The 23154-nt window shown below is 44.1% G+C and overlaps 2 protein-coding genes across 2 annotated transcripts; one reads left to right on the top strand and one right to left on the bottom strand.

Moving 5' to 3' along the window:
- Positions 1-1037: 1037 nt before the first annotated feature.
- Positions 1038-4409, top strand: LOC127336395 (binding partner of ACD11 1). The gene is made up of 5 exons (XM_051363205.2): positions 1038-1228; positions 2438-2550; positions 2629-2704; positions 3384-3467; positions 3561-4409. Exons 1-5 carry the CDS (start codon positions 1223-1225, stop codon positions 4239-4241), a joined length of 960 nt encoding a protein of 319 aa, XP_051219165.1. The 5' UTR covers positions 1038-1222; the 3' UTR covers positions 4242-4409.
- Positions 4410-5191: 782 nt separating this feature from the next.
- On the bottom strand, positions 5192-5776 carry LOC127330707 (uncharacterized). The gene is made up of 2 exons (XM_051356831.2): positions 5529-5776; positions 5192-5442 (listed from the first exon to the last, which is right to left on the bottom strand). The coding sequence occupies exons 1-2, from the start codon at positions 5716-5718 to the stop codon at positions 5387-5389; spliced, it is 246 nt and encodes an 81-aa protein (XP_051212791.1). The 5' UTR covers positions 5719-5776; the 3' UTR covers positions 5192-5386.
- Between the last annotated feature and the right edge of the window lie 17378 nt (positions 5777-23154).

The following is a 23154-nucleotide window of genomic DNA, read 5'->3' as shown; positions in this document are numbered from 1 at the left end:
CAAATACTACTTGAGAGGGCCAACTGAAGAAGAGACTACAAGGATCATGACACAAAATGTTGCGAGAGGATTCCCTGAGATGGTTGGAACCATCGATTGCATGCACTGATCATGGAAGAACTGCTTATTTGCTTGGCAAGGTATATAAAGACGGTCACGAATATTGCTGTGTGGTGCTTAAAGCAGTGGCAGATTATGACTTGTGGATTTGTGATTATTTCTTTGGCATGTCGGGATCACACAATGACATCAACGTGTTGCAGCGGTCTTCGATGTTTAGCAAACTAGTGAAAGGTCATGCTCCGCCAGGCAACTATGAGATCAATGGCCACGAATATACCAAAATTATCTAGCCGACAGTATATATCCAAACGGGCCATTTTTGTCAAAACAATCCCGGCTCCATTAGGTCAAAAGAGTTGACTTTGCTTCGAGACAGGAGGCTTGCATGAAGAAGTTCGATCGGATATTTGGTGTGCTTCAAGCTCAATTTGCAATTGTTCGGTACCCTGCTCTAAGCTGATCTCACGACCAAATGTGGGAGGTGATGCAGACTTGTGTGATCATGCATAACATGATCATCGAGATAACCGCAAGAATCCGGCCAGGAGACATGTTGGTCCCTATGAGTGTCAGGACCCTCTCGCGGAGGTTGACCATAAGGTGCCTGTAGATTTGCTGATTTTATCACCATGCACACAAAGATCCGTGACAACAATGTTCACGAGTAACTTCAAAATGATCTCGTTGAGCATATATAAAGGGTTAAAGGATGATCAGCAAATGGCTCAACCTTAATTTAGCGTCACTTATTATATTTGTTTAGTTATTCATTGTTTGTTGTATTTTAATTTGAAAATAGTTTTGGTAAATATATTTATTTGTATCTATGTTTAATAAATGATTGTGTTATCGAAAATTCTATAAAAAAATTGTAAACGAAGAAAACACATACCTCAAACATTTGATTCCGTGCTGTTTGGAGACGCTTTGAGAGACGAAGCCACGAAGGGCGCCCACACGTCACCACGTCACGGCTTCCACGTCTACTGTAGTCGGACGGCAGTAACCGCCGCGTGCTCCACTTCGTCGTCTCCACCTATAAATTCCGCCGGCCGGACACGGTGGATCCATTTCTCCAATATTTTTCTCTCTTCTTCTTCCCGTTTCCCGATTCAAGTCAGCGGCTAGGGTTCAGAGATCTCGGCATCGCGTCGCGGCCATGTCGGTGAGTCCTCGTTTGCCCCCTCCCCCTTTCTTGTTTGCAAATCGCTGTTGAGGCCGTGCGTTGTGCCATTTCCGATCCGTGTATACGTTATTCTGTCTTGATTTGGTTCGAGAGTTAGAACTTAGATTCAGGGGTTCAGGTTTGGGGTTTCTAGATTTGAGATTTTGGGTAAATACACCTTCTTGCATAGATTTTTCTGTAGTCAAGCTGTCCTGCAAAAGATTGGAAAGCTAGAGACTTGAGGCTCCAGCAACCGTGATTCGATAGAAATAAAGTGTGCGATCTTGTATCTTTGGCAGTCGGGCACCTATTTGTTTCCAATTTTTCCTAGTGAAATCTCGTCCCATTTTGGTCGGCATTGTACCTCTGAGCTCTGTGCTGAATGTGCAAATGTGCAATGGCCAGGGGAGCTGATCTGCTGCACAGTCATTGGACAGTGATGTAATTTTGCCTCAGTGCCCAATTTAACCAGGCGGTGTACCCCCTAGTTGATACCTTGGCCCTATTCTCTGTTTGTGCCTACTTGTTGGTGCTGAAGAAATTAAGGGGGGAAACTCTTCCTTGCATTGCCTGGTAGACACTAAAAATGTTATGCAACATTCAGACTAGCGAGCCTTCTTTTTCCACCGTGTTTCGTAAAATCGTACAGTTGTGTAAGCAAAATTTAAAATGAGCACCTATTACACTGATTTGCAATTTAACTCTTCTATTTAATCTGATATGCTTGTTATGCTGACTATATTAAAATAAATTTGGTACACTGTAATGCACTACCACGACAAAAATGATAAAGATGTGCATATGTGTCCATTATGAACATCACATACTTATTTTTCATATAAATTGAATAATTGCCATTATGTATTAAAGCTAACTTTAGCACACCAACGACTTTTAATCAATAGAGTTAAAAGATGCCTGCTGGATAAAAATGACTGCATCTCTTTCCAGCCATTCGGTATGGAACATTAACATCCAATGTTATCCAAAAGCAATATTAAAAATAGTCCAAAGAGATTGGAACAAAGTCCCCATTTTCTTTCGTGGGCAGAACTGCGGGGTGTTATGGTCCTGTTTGTAAACTGGGTTTTCTTATGTTGATTAGGAAGGTTTTCTTATATTTGCATTCCGTATTACCATTTAGCCTAGGACATATTGTCTATCAGATGGCGTATTAATTGTTCCTTTTATACCATTTGTTGTTTGAAGACAACCACGCTTAGCACAGTCATGGTGAGCAATTTGTCACTGAAAGCAGCACAAAGAGATGTAAAGGAATTCTTCTCCTTTTCTGGTGACCTTGTGCATGTTGAAATGCGAAGGTTAGTACTATCATCTTCATTATATTTGTTACACACCGTGTACTATGAATCGCAATAACCTATTTAAATGCTTTGCAGTGATGACGAGCTGTCTCAAGTAGCCTACATTACTTTTAAAGACAAGCAAGGAGCTGAGACAGCTATGCTTCTTACGGTATCTTCTTTATCTCCCATCTCTTTAAAAGTCTTCTGTTTTCCCCCAAAAATAGATGATTTTTTGAGTGACTTGTTACATCATGCAATAGTGATGCAACTCTGGATGATTTTATTGCATACACCGATACACTCCATCTGTCGAAATATAAGGGTATTTTATAATCGAATGTCCAATAAGTGTATTATTTCATTTATATCCCTCATAGAGTTTTACTTTGTATTCCCTACAGGCATTCAGTGAATACATCACTTTAGACTTTAGTCACTTATATTGTTTGCTTGGTTTATGTTAAGACAAAGCAAGTCCTATATTTTGTAATGGATGGAGTTTTTATATAAAAACCTAAATATCACTGGTCTGTAACCATGTTCTATAACTTGTTGCCATGATCTCAGCTCCCAGTTGTAAATGGTTAGAAAAGATCTTCCTTAGTCCCATTGAATGTTTCAAGCAAAATATCTTGTCCATGCTGATTTATTTGAATGCTGGAAGTTTACTAATCCATTCCCCAACTGATATTTCGACATGGCTCTGGATAGAAAAGAACTTTTGTTTGCACACACGTAGCTAGTCACAGAATTGTTTCTTGGTCTGCTGCTTAAATTGCAGATACTTTTTTACTAGCTCGAATCGCTATTATGATAAATATGTGACACATGGTTTCATTGCTGTCCAGGGTGCCACAATAGTCGACATGGCTGTCATAGTAACACCAGCCACTGATTATGAGCTACCAGCTTATGTTTTAGCTGAGCTTGAGGTATGATAAGTAATTTGTAATATGCATCTCTGTAGTGTAGTAAGGTATTTTTCCGGTGGTAATGGAAATTGCTACATTGTTGTGCATCCACAGCCCAAGGATACAAAGCCTTCTGCTCTTGAGAAGGCAGAGGACATTGTTGGAACCATGCTTGCCAAGGGGTTCATTCTTGGTAGGGATGCGCTCGATAAAGCAAAAGCTTTGGATGAGAAGCATCAACTCACATCCACTGCAACTGCCAGAGTATCTTCCTTTGACAAGAGAATCGGTTTAAGTGAGAAGATCAGCGTCGGTACCTCAGTTGTAAATGACAAAGTAAAGGACTTGGATCAGAAATATCTAGTCTCTGAGAAGACAAGGTCGGCACTTGCAGCTGCTGAACAAGGTGTCAGTACTGCTGGATCTGCCATCATGAAGAACAGGTATGCTCTCATCGGGGCAGCATGGGTATCTGGTGCCTTCAGTAAGGTTGCGAATACCGCAAATGATGTTGGGGCAAAGGCAAAGGAGAAAATAGCTGCTGAACAGGAGGGCAAGGCTGTTGCGGGCGAGTCCGTGCAAGCTAACATGGCAGATGGCCCTGCAGAGCACAAGGATTTGGACCGTGAATTTATAAAGATACATGCCTCTGAAACCCCTGCAGATTTCCCCATATCCACAGCTGCAACTGTCCCTGTTACAGTAGAGGATTCCAGCATCTCTACACCACCACCACCACCACCTGCTGCTACTGCTCCTAAAAAGCCTGAGCCTGCCCAGGGATTGATACTATGATCTGGTTGATACATGGTTGTAAATAGACATGAAATTGTTGTTGAATTCAGGCTGTAGTATTGTGGTTGATATATTCTAATTCACCTGTTTGAAGGTTGAATTTATTGGATCTAAAGAGTTTGCAATTTGTAGCAGCTGTTTTAATTAATCAAACACCATTATCATGCACTTGCAGCGTCAAATTATCTGACTCAAAGATAATGTTTGCGTATGATCTTTTCTTCTCTTGTCCCCTGGGATGCTTTTTTTTTCCTTTCTGAGAAGATATATGTTTTTATCTCACTGCATCATCTTATCTGTACCATTGATGCTTATTTGGTTGAGTAAGTGGGCAAATTACTTGTGGCCTAAATTCTGAATCTATATTTTCCTGGGCAAATTTTCCTGTGGCCAAAATTCTGAATCTATATTTTCCTGGGCAAATTTTGCTGTGGCCTAAAATTTCCTGAGACTTCTATGTATGTGAATCAATATTTTGCGCCAGAATCTTTTGGATGAAATGGGGAAACTCGAATACAATGTGTGCTTCCCTGCTGCCTGAAAGAACCCCTTGGTTTCTTGATTGTGAGCCTGATACACTCGTACTGTGCCTATTGCTCTGGTTGCTGCTAACATGATTTATGTTTCGTTTGCTTGGCATAAAGTTCTCTTCATTCTTTTGCTGGATCTAAAAAAATACTTGTATATCTTTTGCTGATGTTTTTCTCTTCATTCTTTTGCTGATTTTCTGTTGTCTTTTATGTTGAGTCCTGCTTTGCACATAAGATGGGACTGGGGAGGCTGGGTGACGGCACTACCGTCTACCGAGCAGCATCAGACACCGACGTTTGGCAAGGATGAATGTGCGCCGCAATTAGTATACACCTTAAACGAAGAAATATGTTCGCTACTCCGTCTCTGTACATAATTATGGATGCCCAAGATGGCACTGAACAGAAGCGATCAGAGCATCTGACAATTGAGCTTTATATCTTCAGACTGCATGGAGTTCCATACATACATTCGCCTAAAAACATTACTTGGCCTTCAAATGGAGTTCCGTACAGTTTATCTATGCTATACTTATCAAGAAAGGAAACGGCCATATGTTTGGCACATCACTTGTTGTTCAGTTCTTGTCACGACAGACTCCTCCGTGGTCTGCGTCAGAGCGACTTCGGCTTCCCGCTCCCTGCTGCCTTCCCTCCGAAGCTCGCCATATCTGAAGAGCAAAAACGCATTAAAATGTAGACTCCAATTCTCCAAACATCAGAAACGGTTGCTGTATGATGTATACACGCGCAGTACCAGCAGGCGAGGGGGCGTGTGAGCAGAGGAAGAGGACGACGAAGCACAGCAGGGTGAGCACCGGAATGAGGTGGATGTACCGCTCGGACGACGACGGCGGCGCCTTCTCCGGCTTGGCCTCCAGGTCGGCCTCCTCTTCCTCCTCCCGCGCGAACAGGGGCATCTCCGGTGTGCTCAGCTGCCTCTGCATCCTCTCGAGTATTACAGTAGGAGGAAATGTATATAGGGTGGCCGGGCAATGTACAAGCGCGATACACTGCTGACTTTCTCAAGTTCTTATGGTTACCGAAATTGTACTTTCAAACTTTCTTTTATGTTTCTCTGAATCTCACGCGTTGGCTCACGTGCCTCGCTTCGCATGCGTTGCTTAACACTAACAGCAGTTGTGGTGCTTTGAGTACTGGAGGGTGGAGCCTTTTTCGTCTTCTGAAGCAAAGGCGAGAAAGAAACTTGTTCAGAAAGCAGAACACTTGTGCACTGCAGCAAGCGCAGGTTCAGTGTGCAAAGCCATTGTGCACCAGTCCCAGTGGCCAAGTGCCTGCCGATCACAGCGACGTCCGAGCAGTGTGTGTGTCTTGAGCCTGAACTGGAACGGGTGAAAGGAGCTGTGGCGTGAGTCACGGTGAGCGATTTGTCATGGGAGTACTCCGGACTCCGGTTGGCAGAATGGCAGGCCCTGCTGGTTGGCCACTTGCCGGCGGGTTCACAAGTCGCGATGTCATCAAGGCGGCTCGCCGTTGCATCGCCGCATCAAATCGCCGGTTGGCCTCAAGCAGTGGCGGAGCCAGGCCCCAGGCTGCACGGGCCTTGGCCTGGGGCGTGGGCTGAAAACTTAGGCTTGACTGTAGCAAAATACGCACTGTAGCGAGCACTGTAGCTACTGTAGCAAGAGGATGGCCCGGGGCGTTGCTGGATCCTGGCTCCGCAACTGGCCTCAAGTGTCATGGTCACCGGCGACGAGTGTGGATTTGGTCACGTGCTGCTTTGAATCCTACGTGGTGGGAAATCGGTGTCTGCCGCGACATCTTGGCTGCTCCTAGCTCACTTGTTGAGTAAATGATAAAAAAAAAACTATCACAATTGAGGCAGTTGTGTCACGAAACTATCAAATATGTTCGGTTTGTCACATGACTACCACTATTGAGACATGTTCGTGACGCACTGATTTCAATATTTAGACATGTTAAACTAGATGGCATGTGAAAACCAACATGTTAGTTTCAATTTTGCAAATATAACCTTAGAATATATTTTTGGGTCACACATAGATCCAATTCCCCACATAAAAATAAAAAAGTAGACATGAAGAAAATAAAAAACCGTCAGCCGGCGCTGCCTCCTGCTCCGACTAAAACCTCGCTATCCGTCGTCGCGCTGCCGCCGTGGTCGCTCATCTCCGGTCGCACTTGCTGCTCCCCGACGTCGTCTCCACCATACCCGAGCGCAGCACACCTCATCGGACCCGCTACAGTGGTCCCCTATCGCCCCGTGCTGGAAATGAGTGCTTTTTGTCAGTAACATGCCCCAATAGTGGTAGTCATGTAACAAAACGTAATTCGGTGACACGACTGCCTCAATTATGGTAGTTTTTTTGTTTGTCATTTACTCAACTTGTTAATTACTGTACCGGTTTGGTGTTCGCGAGTTGGGTGATCGAATGTCAGGTGTCTGAGTGCAATTGTTTAGTCAACCCAATAACTTTGTTTTGACTTGTCCCAGGCATGGGCAGTGTACCATATCGTGGAATTACAAATCCGTCTCAGCTATGGGTATTGTACCGCTACCGCCTACCAGTCCGGGGCTCAGGTTGCCTTGCCTACGACAGTCTCATGGGAGCTTGGGCTCTACACTCGGCGGCGGCTTCGCTCTTAATCTGGCCCGTCTTTCCTATAAGTAGGCCCAAACTGTGGCCCAGTGATGCGGCGTCACAAGTTTTTTTTTTCTAACATAGGCTTCACAGGTTGAGAAGTTGAGCTTTCTGTTTTCACTAAATTCCCCTAAAAAGACTAAAAGTTAAATGGATAGGATAATTTCCAAGTCGAATTCCTTTTCAAATCCATTTCAGAGAATCTATATCTAGTTTGAAGGAATCAAACAGATAAAGATATCTGATTCCGAACTTGGCACCGTATATGGTATGCCAAATAGCACCCGCATATTCGAATCCAAAAGTAATTTAGGATTATCCAAAAATAATGGACCGTCCTCAGGCGAGAGCCCGCGTGAGAGGAGCGGAATCCTTCCCGCGTCGGGCGGCACATAGGATTTGCCCAAAACTTAAGCTTCTATTTCCACATATATCAAATCTTCCTCAACAGCAACGAAAAAACGCACACGTAAACACATATCGTCTTATCAACTTAAAAGAAACAGAAAAGTTCAGCACACAACCCATAAGCACTGAAAAGTTCAGCAGGCATACATCTTTGTGTCATTAACGAAAACCATCCATCCTTTTCGCCTCTGAAGTCTTCCTATAGAGTAATACAAATCTTGTAGACAATGTCACTAAAAGAAACACACAAGGTGTCTATCAGGGCCCCAGCTAGTGGCCTGGTGATGGGCACTCGTTCTGAAGCCTGAAAAGCGTGACACCAAGTTTACGCTGGGCTTACACCAGCACCATGTCACTTCACTCACGCTTCAAAGTTCAAACCCCACCCCCAACAAACTCGATCCGCTGATCAACCCAATGCGAAAGGGAAGAAAAGAAAATCTCACCAAATTCCTTCACAGCAATAGACACCTTTGGACTAGTTTGCTTACGAACCGAGAGAGTTCAAGGCTCCCGCTACCTAATCTCAACTGAAAACCACTGCGCTACCTAGTTTAAAACTGGATCAGGATTCAGGCCCCGTTTGTCAAGGCAGTTTGCTTCGCGGTTCACCGATCATCATTTGCTGACCGCGGCTGCGCCCATCATTCTGGGTCGACGTCGCCGAGGTTGAACTTTCCGGCAGCATGTCACCTAATCATAGGATGTCCTAGCTAGTATGTATAGCTCCGCTTTGGCACCACGATGTTACCGCGCAAATTTAAAATTGCCGTGTCGTTTCGCCTGTGATGAAACGGAACACTTTCTGAATCTTGATAGGGAGCGTTGTCTGAAACTTTCTACTGGATGATCCTTGGCTGCTACTGTCGGTGGGGCGTCGGCACGAGCTAGGTAGCTAGGCGTTGCGTGATCGCGTTATCTATCGAGCTCAAGATACTGCCTTTGATTTTCACCTGAAAGAAATGTGATCTGACGAGGCTTCTTTCGCCTGTCACTTGGAGAACTTCTTACCCACAACAGTCACTAGGCCACAGTAGTATCTGATGATTAAAAGTTGTATCACTAGTAGTACAACGAAGCCATCACCGTTCAGACATAACTGGTCACCGATCGAGAATCTTGCACCACAATGCTGTTTTTCTCTCTCGTTCTTTCCTCTGCCATGCCGAATTGCGCCCTAAACACAAGTAGAGCGCAACAACTTGACGGGAAGAATACATGTGCGATTCGAAAGAGAGCGGGGGAGGGGGATGGCTCAATACCTGTACTGGTCGCCGAGGTAGATAGCTACCGTCTACCGAGACGTCTTAGAAGCCACAAAGCTGCGGATCTCGTGTGACCTCGGAGGCGACGGCGAGCGCGTCAACTACTCGAACCGATGCAGATGGCAACGGGGAATCTGTCCGACACCTCGTCACCGTCAGCGCCGGGAAGCCCGGCCTTGGCATCTTTCACATTCTATCCATCCATTCATCATTCGACTCGATTTACAATGGTCGTACAAATCGAATCTATAGTACATGATGCATGCATTCATCGTTCGACTCGATTAATTTGTGGCTGCTGCTAGATGGATGGACTAAATCTTTGAAAATGTTAGTACTAGTTAAGTACAAAAAAAAAATCTTCGAAAATGTTTGTGGATAGATGTTAGTACTTGGTAAGTAAATAAATCTCTTTCTGTCTGTTCACGGCAGGTTCGGACTACAAATAGTTTCATGGGTGACAGCAGCCGATTGGATAAACAGATTATGGGATAAATTCTTATACTTAAAAAAACAAACAAGTCAGAAGTAGTTGATCCATTTAGTTTGCACACTTTTGTACTTAATCTAATTATTTCTTATATAAAATGTTGCTATAAAAAATGGTTGTGTACTTATTGTCCTTTTCTCAATCTTGAGCCTCAGTTTCCAGCTTTTTACTAATACCGACAGATTTGTAGTTATTCAATTGCCTGAAAATGCAGTGACCCTAATTTTTACAACTCCGGTGAACTCGATGAATCACTGATGGCAACGGGGAATCTGCCCGACACCTCGTCAGCTTCAGTGCCGGGAAGCCTGCAGCCATCTTACACATTCTATCCAGCGATTGATCGTTCGAATCGATTAATGATGGTCGTGCAAATAGAATACTGGACGATGCGTTCTCAAGGTATTAGACTAGTCACAATGGGAAATATCATACACTAGTATCATGCACATGATACTAGTTTATGATACCAATCCCACAATGCATAGTATCATAAGAATATCATAGTGTCATCATATTTAATGTTTTGTAAAATCTCAATGCAAATGTGTGTACATGATGTGTTTGCCATTAAGTTTTCTAGTTTTACGTGCTATGATACGGTATCATATTATGATACCACTCTCATCTCTCACCTCATTAATTGGTGTGCCACATCAGATTTTTGTCAACATGTCATGCATGATACTACTTATGATACTTCCATTGTGGCTAGTCTTAGTTTTTGGCTGCTGGATGGATGAATTCAACCTTTCAAAATGTTTGTGGGTACCACTTTGTGTGATCGTGTGGCCGGAATACAAATACTTAATGGTGGAATCCAATTGGATAAACAGATTATGGGTGGCACACCTCCTCCCCTCCCCTCCCGAGCCGCCTCCCTCCCGGGCGGCTCCAGAGGTCCCCCCCCCCCCGCCCCAACCCTAAGTCCCCCTCACACCGCTCTCCTGGCCACCGTTGCCGCTGGCGTTGGCGGTGATGGCCACGCCCATGTGGCCATCTCGGCGGTGGGCAGGGGAGGTGCATCTCGGCCGCGGTTCATGGGGCACAGTGGGCGACAGCGGATGGGTCATCGGTGGCGCGACTGGGCTTGGCCGGGGCCTGAGCACCTCCACCGGAGTAGCGACGAGGAGGTGGTGGTGCGCCGCCGGACGGTCCTCCACCGCACGGTGGAGATCTAGGTCGTCTTGATCCGATCTGGGCATTGGCCAAGATCTGGGCCGGTTGAGCCTAGGCAGGTGTGTGTTCCTGGTGTTAGTTCTTGCCACGCCGACGGGCCATGCTTGGCTGCTTCTCCATGCCCGCCGATCTGGTTGCTAGTTGACTGGCGGCGAGGGGGCTGCTAGTCTTGCGAATAATGGTGGCGGTCCTCGTATTCTTCTCACACCAAGTTGATGATCTGTCGGATGCTTGTTCCCATCAGTCTGGATGGATTGTCGCGTTCCGGAAGGCCTACCGGCGAAATTCATTGTGCGAATCAAGCCTGAAGATTGCTGGATTTGGTGGGTTCGATCGTGCACATTTGTGTTTTTTATCTGACATTTGGTTTCAGGGGGAGCGCTTCGAAGCTGTCCTAGTTCTTAATATCATGGAGCTCGTTTTCTTTCCATGGTGCTGACGGAGGAGGTCATCAAAGCCGATATCGGTGGAATAGCAATGGTGGTCGGATCTTGGTGGTGATGTGGAATTGGTTTGGTGCTTCGTGACTTGAAACACCGACATGTATGTGGGGCAACTGCACATGGTTATGCCTGGCAATATTCTTGTTGAAAGCATTATTTTGAGAGCGATATTTTCTTCAGGGTGAAACCTAAGATCTATGATCGGGCGACGATAGCGTTTGTGCACTGTTTTCTTCTTCGAGGCGTCGCTTATGGAGAAGCTGATCTTCTAGTGTTATTTTCATGGTGTTAGTGTTGCTGTTTCAAAAATATAGATCACTGGAGTGGAATTTTTTTTTTGTAATTTTCTCTTTTATTTTACTGTGTGCATCCTTTATGTCATTAGAGCATGACTGTATCTTCGTGATATTAATATATACTCTTTATCAGAAAAAAATATTGGTTGAATTCTTGTCCTTCGAAAAAGAAAAGTGCGATCGATCTCAGAAGTCAGAAGTGGTACTATCTCCATTTAGTTTGCACGGTTTTGTACTAGTTCAAATCACGCACACCACTTACAAGGTTTCTTATATAGAATAGTACTGTATGAAAAATGGTTTGTATACACATCGTCATTTTCTCAATCCACTACAGGCTCTGTTTCCAGCTTTTTATTAAATACCCACAGATTTGTAGTTATTCAATTGCCTGAAAATGCATCTTCTTTAGTTGTGTGCAAGAAAGAAAAATCCACAACATGCATGTTGACTTGATGAAGAACGTAAACTAGACTGCGATCTCCTTATCATTGGTGCCAACTCCATCTATAGTTAAAGCTTCTTGCGCAGACAAGTTAGCATCGGTACTGCATCACCATACTTATATGGAGTGGTGGCCTATGAGCTTTGGTTGCTTCTTTGCGTACGTACACATTCAAATGCCTCGTTCAGATGGAAACCGTCGCTCGAATTCTATACACTTCATTTACGTAGTATCTTGCTGTAGTATTTGGCTGTCATGAAATTCAGAGACTTGTCCAGAGAATTGTAGATGCAGATTCCCGCTGGACATTTGTCCTTCTTTGCATTAAAAGAATTTTAAGCCCTGACGTGCTACACACATGATTCACAATTTTTCTTTTTCTTGAAACAAGACCTCTCAGGTCCAGCTTGTACTGAAATCTTTTCTGTAACATAGTCGAACCTAGCATAAACAGGTCAGCAACAGCTACTCTAAATTTGCGAAGTCAAGGGGAGCTACAGCTGCAACATACTGCCCAAGTGAGAACACAGCTCACCAACACAACACTGATGACAACGGAAAAACCAAACACAGGGGAAAACCACTGTCACGACCAGATTAACCCAAGCCGGCTCGGTCGCCAGTTCTTGCACCTTGCTCTTGTAGCTTGATGTCGATCCTTGCCAACAGGAATCAACGGTTTTCACTGCAATATCAAAGAATAAGCTATCTAAAGAGGGCGAACAGGAATAAACAACACTTTGTCTTGTAGAATCCTCTCGTTTCTAGTAAGCTACAACGACCAAGCAATAAGCAATAGCACCAAACAAATACTAGGTCACTTTGTTACTTGGGGCATCTTCGATGGTCCGACGCAAAAACGGACATAAAAAATGTCTGTTTACATTTGTTTGGGTCAGATCGGATACCAAATTGGCTGCCGGCCACAATTGTGACCGTTTTCATCGAAGGTAGCCAGCCCAGCGGTTTGATGTTAGATTTTTTTTTTCACCCTATTCTTTCGTAAATTGGCAGATAGATACGTAAAAAGAAAGAGCACAGTTCATAATTAAAATAAAAAAAGAGATGAGATTGACTACTTTTCATTCTCCTCGTGGCCTGCCAAGACCCATATGTGATGGATCAAATCCGTTTGCCTGTTTGGAGATGTGATTGTGAGACACTTCAATTTTCATATGCAAAAACTCCTCCCATGTTCATGTCCGAGGCTGTGACTCAACCAAGTCACCCTGGAATTTCCATCAGTGGTCATTGAGGCCATTAAGATGCTTTGTCTCTTTGATCATGTTATGCATGATCACACAATAGGTCATCACCTCTTGCATGATCTTTAAAGATAATGTTCTAGCTGGGTGACGAACAATAGCCTACCGAGATTGGAGCACATCAAATACCCGCTCCACATCTTTCCTCCAAGTCTTCTTGCCTCTGGGTAAACCTCTTGGTTTTCTCTGTATCATGTTTGCGGACTGTCTTCACAAGTGTGGTACTGTGGTGACCCTGCATACCACTGCATGTTGTAGTATGCCAGTCGTTGATATAACATTCACGAAGAACCATTCCGCAAATATTACATCCCTCAGAGTAGTACAACAGAACATAGCAGGTCCATAACTCATTCATTAATTATTACAAGCATAATGTACATATCATCTCGGAGCTCCTCTTGGGTCCTAAGAGGAAAACTCCTGGGTTCGAGACGGACCCAACTTAACTTACAATACAACAATCTTAATAAGTGGTACATTTATTTCAACGAGCAGTTAAGTACTAGAAGTTCGTACTGCTCGGTTACTACTACTCTCTATCGGTCTAAGCTTGTTCTCCACCGGAACCCTCCCCGGTTCCGTAGACTATAAGGTAGTCTACACCTTCGACACCTCCAGAGAGGTCTGGTTCTTCATAGCCGATGATCTCTGCTCCTTCAGGGTTGTCGTTGTCCTCCTCCAGACGGTTCAGACAATCTAAGCAGGGGATTTAAGAGTGGGATGAGTACGAGCGTACTCAACAAGTTCATTATAGAAAAGAGGTGTTTGATGCACTAGCTACGATATTAGACCATAAAGTCTAATACCAATGCAGGTTTTGATAAACATTTCTTCAAGAGGTTGCTTTTATTTCAAAGAGCTATGTCCGTCAGCCTTCACCGGTTTACTAGAACTTCATGGAGCTCCTTTCCGGCCGCGTTCGCAGTTCCATATCCCGGAACAGGGAGTGACAGGTCACGGTTCTTTACACTCTGCAGAGGTGTGCCGCTTTACCCATAAGAGATCTTAACCTTGGTGCCAACCGGGCAGCTTTCCCGTCCACACTTCCTATGGTGTGAGGCCCGGTATAAGGTCATAGCCAATCATATTCCTCCGCTACCTCGCACACCCACCCGTTGTTGCAAACCCCGACCCTGGGTCCTCGCCGGTCCTCTTACTCCAATTAAGGATGGACCCCGACCACGACGACAGTCTGGGACTCGTTAACCAAACTCCTTCGCCGGTAGCTGCAACCCATCATAGACCACATTACCGTGGGGACTTAGAGTGGGTTCCCCACCCTCAAGTTGTTCCGCAAGCCGCAAGCGCTACGGTATGCACAGCATAACCGTGGGGAATTAGAGTGGGATCCCCACCCTCAAGTTGCTCCGCAAGATACAACTGCTACGGTAAGCGCATCCGTTGATGTACAAGAGGTGGAAATACGATGGACTAGTCCGTCCCATTCCAGATCTTATGGTTAACACGGGTATTACGGCACAAGAATCACTGGACGACATTTGTTGTTTAATCCTAGATGGATATAAACCCTTGCAATGGAACCTCCACTATTTCAACACAATCCATGGTTCCATTGCCCACCACATAGTCATATTCATAGTTATGAAAATAGTGGTTTTGATTTTTATGCAATAGTGATAACCATAGTACTTTGCAAGTAATTTGATAAAGATACTCAAATGGTATGAGCAAGCGATGAACTTGCCTGAACACTGCAAAGTTTTGCAGTTGGATGGTGTGGACTGACCCTTGTCCTCTGTTTCTGAAAAATAGCATCATTGTCCGATAAGGGCAATGGTTAAAGAAGCATTGATGCATGATTCCATTTTTAGGGTTTGTTTCCCCCTTCCGATGTCGTTATTATTTCATGTGAGAGGTTAATACTAAGAATAATTTGGGGATATTTTATTTAGAGTAGAATACAACCTTGAAATGTTGTCAAGGTGTTTTTAAAGTCCAAAGGCATTATTGGACTTATTTTCATTATTGAAAAATATAAGGTGTGATTTAAATGATTGTTATAATCATCAAATTAAGACTTATTCTTAGTTGTCTTCAAAAATTCCCTTTGATATTTTATTCAGGTAGAGAATTTTATGCTGATCAATTTTCATATTTTTAATTATTTTTTTAGAGCTATTAAACATTTCTTGTGCAATTTCAAAGTTTCTGTATTTAAAAGAATTGTGAATTGACACAATTGCCCCTGGGCCCACATGTCAGTGCGGCCCAACGGGTTGGGTTAGACCAGCTCGGGTCCAACCGACCCGAGCGGTCGCTCACTCTCTCTCCTCACGCCGCTTCGACGAAACCCTAACCTTCCTCGTCTCTGGCGACGCCGAAATCGCCCCCGCCGTCGCCGCTTTGTTCCGGCCATCTCCGGCCCTTGCCGGCGACGAGATGTGGCGGATCTGGACTGCCTCACGACGGCGCACCAGATCCTCCGGCTCGATCTGATCCTCGTCTCCTCCTTAGCTCGCCCCCAACGCGTTCGCCCGCACGGCCGTGGGGTTACGCGGCGATGTGTCGTTCACCGGCGATTCTGGCGCCGTACCGCCGCCGTGGGCGTTGCCGTGGTGATGATGGGGCGCTCGCGCTCGGCGACGCCAGGCTTGGCCGCGGCTTGGCGCTGCCGTGGCCGGCCCGTGCCGCCGTGCCGCCATGGCACGCCGTGGTGCTCCGCTCCAGGTATGTGCGCCTCCATCTTCTCCCTTTTCTTCTTCCTTTTCTGTGCCATGCTCTAGTTCTGGCCTGCCTCTCCTCATGGAGATGTTGTGCCGTGCTCTACTGGCCATGGCCATTGCTTGTGCTGCTGCTCTACCTCGATGTGCTCTGCTGCTTGTGCTTGCTGTGGATGCGCGTGTGCTACTGCTTCTATTCTTGCTACTGGCCCTACTGGCCTTGGCCATTGTTACCCTGGCCACGCCAGTGCTTGCTATTCTTGCTAGATTCTTGCTCTGTGCTTTTGTTCATGTTATTATGCTTGCCAGACACTCAAGTGTGTTCCTGTATGCTTCCTTGGCTTGATTCTAGTGTGCAATTCTTGCAAATTTGCAAGTGCCAGTGCTATTCTATGCTATAGCTTGTGCTTGATTTCATGAGTATGCTCAATTGAGCATTGCTACTGACTTGGCAGCTCCATCCCTTGATGGTTTGATTTAGGATATGCTTGATTTGATTATCTGAGATATAATTGTTGCTTAACTGTGGCTATTTCATTTATATGGTTCATGAATTGATGCTAGACTTGTCTCTGACAAGCACTTGCATGCCCTAGCAGGCTCTGATGATCCAGTGATCATCAGGTGCATGTTGATTGCTTACCATCCTACTGCCCGTGCCTTTCTGATGCTTATCCTTGTGTCTGTGTGACACACATACATGTGCTGGTGTGTGTTGATGCTTGCTCAAGCATCAACTGATGCTTGCAGTGATCCCTTGGATCACTGGCAAGATGTTGGTGCTTTGATTACTTGTCTGTTTCATTTATGTGCATTTCCCTGCTCTATTAGATGGATAAATGATGTGAACTGTTTAGCAGTAATGATCTTATGTATGGATTTGATGTAGCTAGAGGGATGCCAACCACTGGTTGGGTATCCTAGCTCATACTGAACCCTCTTGGGTGATGATGTCATGGCTGGAAGTGTTGGCTGTGGGTTGAGGTGGCCCTGGCAGCCCTTTGGTGCTGTCATGGTAGCTCCCCTTTCTCTGTGGCTTGCTGTGGTGAACAATTGCTCACTGGTTGATCCAAAACTGGACTTCTAGTGGCTTTTGATGCTGAGAATTTATTTAGACAAAAGTTTGTCTAATTGTCTGATGGTATTGCTAGCTATAGGTGCTAAGTGTTCATGGTTGACTAGATAGGATCAACCCTTGCTGGATTTGCTTGGTGGTTTCAGTGTTTTGATCCAACCAATGTTCCCTTGGTTGATTAACCTATTGGCTTCTTCCATATTTGCTTACACCAAATGGTTTAGTAACCAGATGATGACACAAACAGGGTTCTACCCTTCTTTTGCTTCTATGACATATGCATATGCTGGATTTGTATGAGCAAAACTTTGCTTGCTCATGAGCTATTGGTATACCTCACTCCAGCTCCTAGTGATTTGTGTTGGTGTAGAGGATTGCTTCTGTGATGTGCTTGTGCTTGCCCTTCTCCGCCTTGCAAGCTGATGCTACTTGGTTACTTTTTATGGCTGTGAGGATAGGTTGAACAGCAGTGGCTGTTCTTCCTGTTCTTGCTGTGCTTGTGTTCTTACCCTGGAGATTCTGCCGATGGAGCTGCTAGGGTTTTGGCTTGGTGAAAAGGTTTTATACCTAGCTCTCCTTGCTTCCCTGGTCGACAGCTCCACCAGTTCACTTTGGTGACTCACTGTGTGTGTGTTGCTGTTATGCATGCACACATGCTGTGTGTGCTGCCTGTGTGTGTGAGTGTACCAGGCTTGGGACTTGAGCTGAGAGTGGATCAGCTCGGCTGGTTTGGTAATATCCACTCCAAAATGCCATTTATTACTAACCTGCCAAGTGGCAATGCCACTTGGTATAATTGGTGCTTTGTTGTGTTTATGTGCAGGAAAAACTAGAAGATGATCAAGATAAAGTGCAAGCTCATCTTGATCTAGGCTTTCATGAAGATCAATTTGTAGTTTAGGAAATTTCATTAAGTTGTAATTTTTCTTTATTTTTCTCTCTTTTTCCATTATTCAATTCATGTAATGTGTTGTAATCTTTTATATTTCAATTCTGAATATTGTAAAGACAATGTATCTTGTGTGATTATCAATAAAGCTCCAATTTTCCTTAATGAGCTTTATCTAATTGTTGTACTATTTATATTCTTGATTACTTATAATTGTTTATTGAATTATCTCAAGTTGGAATTATGGGATATCAATTTGATGTTTGAATTTGAAATTCAAATTCAACTTTAGGTTTGAATTCAATCATGCAACTTAATTTTGAATTCAATCATGCAACTTAAGATTGTGATGCAATATCTCTTCTCTCTTCTCAAAACCCTAATTTAGTTGAGTAGGAACAAGTTTGTCGCACTCTCGAAACCCTAACCCTGTAAGATGTTGAGAGAGAAACCTGTCCCCCTTCGATGCAGTTTTGTTTTAAAAGCGCAAAATTTCCCCGGAATTTACGATGCAATGCACATCCCTTTCTAAAATCTACCCCTCGATCGTCTCTAAACCTAGGACGTTACAGCCTTTCCCCCTTAAAGAAAACTTTGTCCCGAAGTTGTGGTTGTAATACCTGAAGAGTTCGGGGTATGTTTTCCTCAGGTCTTCTTCCTTTTTCCAGGTGGCTTCCCTCTCGGGGTGATGTTTCCACTGTATCTTGCAGTACTTAATAGCTCGATTCCTGAGTTGTTTCCAGTTCTCCTCGAGAATCTTCGCTGGCTTCTCGATGTAGGTCAAATCTGGTTGTAACTCGAGCTCATCATGTGATACTGGCTCATCTGGGGTCTTCAAACACTTTCTGAGTTGCGACACATGGAATACGTTGTGAACTTGGGATAACCTTCCCGGTAGTTCCAATTCAAAGGCTAACCCTCGGTTTTGACTCAGAATCTTGAAAGGTCCGATGTACCTAGGGCTTAACTTCCCTTTTACTCCGAATCTCTGAAGTCCTTTCATCGGACTCACCTTGAGATATACCATGTCTCCAACTTGTGGCTCCCATGTCCTTCTCTTCTGATCGGCATAACTCTTCTGTCGGCTTTGGGCTATCTTGAGCCTATCTCTTATAATGCCAATTATTTGTTGCTTTTCCTTGACATAATCAGGATTGAACTCTTTGGTTGCTCCAGCTTCATACCAGCATATGGGTGATCTACACTTCCTTCCATACAGAGCTTCGAACGGTGCCATCTTGATGCTGCTTTGATAGCTATTATTGTATGAAAACTCTGCAAGTGGCAAATGCTCCTCCCATGATCCTCCGAAGTCTAGGGCACAAGCCCTAAGCATATCCTCTAGGATCTGGTTAGTTCTCTCGGTTTGTCCACCTGTCTAAGGATGATAGGCGGTACTAAAGTCCAACTTGGATCCTAAAGCTTCATGTAATTGCTTCCAAAATGCTGACGTGAACACGGATCCTCGATCCGACACGATCTTCTTGGGCACTCCATGTTTACTCATGATCTCTTTGATGTAAAGATCGATGAGTTTCTCTCCTTTATCCTACTGATTTACCGCTAAGAAGTGTGCACTTTTCGTCAACCGGTCCACGATTACCCATATCATGTCCTTCTTTTTATTGGTCATGGGTAGTCCGGTGATGAAATCCATTCCTATCTCCTCCCATTTCCATTCTGGGATTGGTAAAGGTTGTAACTTTCCTGCCGGACTCTGATGTTCAGCCTTCACTCTTTGGCAGGTATGGCATTCCGCCACGTATTGTGCTATCTCTCTCTTCATATTATTCCACCCGAATAACTGCTTGAGATCCATGTACATCTTTGTACTTCCCGGATGTATGGAGTATGGTGTTTGATGGGCTTCCCGGAGTATTACTTCCTTGATCTCAGCAATATCCGGAACGCAAATCCTCTTCTGAAACCATAGTGATCCTGATTCTCCTCGGTGAAATTGTGATGGTCTACCTTCATCTATCCTTCTCATCTCCTCTACGATGAATGGATCGTCCAATTGACCCATCATTATCTCATTCTTTAAGTTAACATTTAGCTCATCGGCTACTTGTAAAGCCGATAGCCCTTCACGAGCCTCTTTTTCCCGAAGTTGTATTTGGGCTTGGCTTATTTCCTTCCTCAACTCCGGTGATAACTCTTGTTCCACTCCTCCAGTGCTCTTCTTACTCAAGGCATCTGCTACAACATTAGCCTTTCCTGGGGTGTAATTGATGGTCAAATCATAATCCTTGATTAGTTCAAGCCATCTTTTCTGCCTCATATTGAGTTCTGTCTGAGTGAAGAAGTACTTGAGACTCTTATGATCCGTATAGAGCTCACACTTGGCTCCATAGAGAAAATGTCTCCATGTTTTAAGTGCAAATACGACTGCTGCTAGTTCTAAGTCATGTGTTGGATAATTCACTTCATGAGGTCTGAGTTGCCTCGATCCATAAGATATTACTTTCCGTTCCTGCATGAGTACGCAACCCAATCCATGCTTGGATGCGTCACAGTACACGGTGTAATCCTTGCCAACTTCAGGAACTGCTAACACCGGTGCCGTGGTGAGTTTCTCTTTCAGAGTTTGAAAACTCTTCTCACACTCCTCTGACCACACGAATGGTGTGTTCTTTCTTAACAGCTTTGTCATTGGTCCTGCTATTTTGGAGAATCCTTCAATGAATCTCCGATAGTATCCTGCCATTCCTAGGAATCCTCGGATTTCCTTGACCGTCTTGGGTGCTTCCCAATCTAAAACTGCTGCTACCTTGCTCGGATTAACAGCTATTCCATCTTTGCTAATGAATGACCAAGAAATTCCACTTGATCTAGCCAAAATTCACACTTGCTGAACTTGGCATAGAGTTGATGTTCTCTTAGTGTTTGCAGCACTAACCTCAAATGTTAAGCATGTTCAGTTTTATCTTTGGAGTATATCAAGATATCATCAATGAATACGATGACAAACTTGTCTAAATATGGCATGAAGATCTTATTCATAAGATTCATGAAGATTGCTGGGCATTGGTTAATCCAAATGGCACTACAAGGTATTCATGATGTCCATACCTTGAGACAAAGGCGGTTTTCGGAACGTCTTCCTTCTTGATCTTAATCTGATGATAACCGGACCTTAGATCAATTTTGGAAAAGACTCCCGCGCCTCTAACTTGATCAAATAGATCTTGTATTCTAGGAAGTGGGTACTTGTTCTTGATTGTGACATTGTTCAAATTCCTGTAGTCTCCGCACATCCTTCTACCTCCATCTCTTTTATCTACGAAGATCACAGGTGATCCCCATGGTGAAACACTCTCTTGTATAAATCCTTTCTGTTCCAAGTCATCCAATTGCTCCTTAAGTTCTTTCAACTCCTTAGGCCCCATCTTATATGGTGCTTTAGCAATCGGAGCTGTTCCTGGAATTAGGTCGATAGTGAATTCTATCTCCCTATCTGGTGGCATTCCAGGTAATTCCTTAGGAAACACATCCTGGAATTCATTTACTATAGGTATATCTTCCAACTTCACCTCCTTCATGCTATTCAGCTGTAGCTCGACTTCGATCTGTGTATGCTTGTCTCCTTGGTAGATCATTCTACTTCCATCGGGGCTTTTCAAAGACACAGTCTTATTCACACAGTCGATCAATGCTCCGTTAGCTTCTAACCAGTTCATACCAAGAATGACATCAATGTCCTTCATCGGTAAAATGAACAGGTCTGCGTCAAACGCGCATTTATTGATCATGATGACTTGTTTTTGTTTGGTATGGGTTACTACTATCGTTCCCCCCACAGAAAGTATAGTTAAGGGTGTTTCTAACTTAGTGCAACTAATCCCATGTTTGATGATGAATTGCTGAGAAATGAATGATGTAGTTGCACCAGTATCAAAAAGTACTTTGCCAGGATGAGTGAGTATCTGGAGCGTACCTATCACTGCCTGATCGGAGTTAACCACCTCCTCCAAGCTGGTGCAGTTTAACTTGCCGAAGGGTTTCTTGTTCTTCCAATTCCCTCCGTTGTTTCCTCCTCGGCTTCCACCTCCTCCTGACTGACCTCCTCCATTCTTCTTATTGGGGCAATCCTTCATCATGTTCCCCTCTTGACGGCACCCAAAGCATATTATCCTGGCTTTCTTACAATCCGTTGAGGTATGTCCTTTAAATCCGCAGGTGCGACAGATGACCTGGTTTGTGTTTTGGAATCCCTGATTCCTCCTGCTGCTGCTGTTGTTGTTGTTGTTGTTGTTGTTGTTGTTGTTGTTGTTGTTGTTGTTGTTGTTGTTGTTGTTGTTGTTGTTGTTGTTGTTGTTGTTGTTGTTGTTGTTGTTGTTGTTGTTGTTGTTGTTGTTGTTGTTGTTGTTGTTGTTGTTGTTGTTGTTGTTGTTGTTGTTGTTGTTGTTGTTGTTGTTGTTGTTGTTGTTGTTGTTGTTGTTGTTGTTGTTGTTGTTGTTGTTGTTGTTGTTGTTGTTGTTGTTGTTGTTGTTGTTGTTGTTGTTGTTGTTGTTGTTGTTGTTGTTGTTGTTGTTGTTGTTGTTGTTGTTGTTGTTGTTGTTGTTGTTGTTGTTGTTGTTGTTGTTGTTGTTGTTGTTGTTGTTGTTGTTGTTGTTGTTGTTGTTGTTGTTGTTGTTGTTGTTGTTGTTGTTGTTGTTGTTGTTGTTGTTGTTGTTGTTGTTGTTGTTGTTGTTGTTGTTGTTGTTGTGTTATCACCAGATTTTGGACAAATCCAGAGGTGGGCCGTAAGAGAGATGGGCTTAGAGGACTACACGTGGAAGATCTCTGAAGCGGCCTTGCACGGAGAATTTGGGCTAGTTTGCCCGTGTATCTTTAATTGTAGTAGGTTATATCTTAGATCAAGATTTAGAGTTTGTATCGCACACGGTGGGATATTCCCACGTTAGAAAGTCCGCTGGACTATAAATATGTATCTAGGGTTTATGGAATAAACAACAACACAACGTTCACCCCAAAACAAACCAATCTCGGCGCACCGCCAACTCCTTCGTCTCGAGGGTTTCAATCAGGTAAGCGACATGCTGCCTAGATCGCATCTTGCGATCTAGGCAGCACAAGCCCCACGTTGTTCATGCGTTGCGCGTACTGAAGCGTCTTTGATGGCGCGCAACGTAGTTATCATAGATGTGTTAGGGTTAGCATAGCTCTTCGTATAAACATGCTTACGTAGTGCAACCCTTGCATGTCTAGCCGCCCTCACGCCTATCTCAGGCGTGGGGGCGGCACCCTGCTTGTTCATCATCTAGTAGATCTGATCCGTTACGATTGCTCCTTGTTATGCAAGGATTAGTTTAATATC

The sequence above is a fragment of the Lolium perenne genome, chromosome 2 (genome assembly GCF_019359855.2).
Source record: "Lolium perenne isolate Kyuss_39 chromosome 2, Kyuss_2.0, whole genome shotgun sequence".
Classification (NCBI taxonomy): domain Eukaryota; kingdom Viridiplantae; phylum Streptophyta; class Magnoliopsida; order Poales; family Poaceae; genus Lolium; species Lolium perenne.
The sequence above is the reverse complement of the archived record's forward strand: the minus strand, read 5'-3'. Positions and strand labels throughout refer to the sequence as shown.

Excerpts from the sequence above, each read along its gene's own strand:
- LOC127336395 (XM_051363205.2), top strand. Across the intron at positions 2,705-3,383 it reads AGACAGCTATGCTTCTTACG|GGTGCCACAATAGTCGACAT; the intron begins GTATCTTCTTTA and ends ATTGCTGTCCAG. Across the intron at positions 3,468-3,560 it reads ATGTTTTAGCTGAGCTTGAG|CCCAAGGATACAAAGCCTTC; the intron begins GTATGATAAGTA and ends GTGCATCCACAG.
- LOC127330707 (XM_051356831.2), bottom strand. The coding sequence starts at position 5,718 with ATGCAGAGGCAGCTGAGCACACCGGAGATGCCCCTGTTCGCGCGGGAG. Across the intron at positions 5,443-5,528 it reads ACACGCCCCCTCGCCTGCTG|ATATGGCGAGCTTCGGAGGG; the intron begins GTACTGCGCGTG and ends TTTGCTCTTCAG.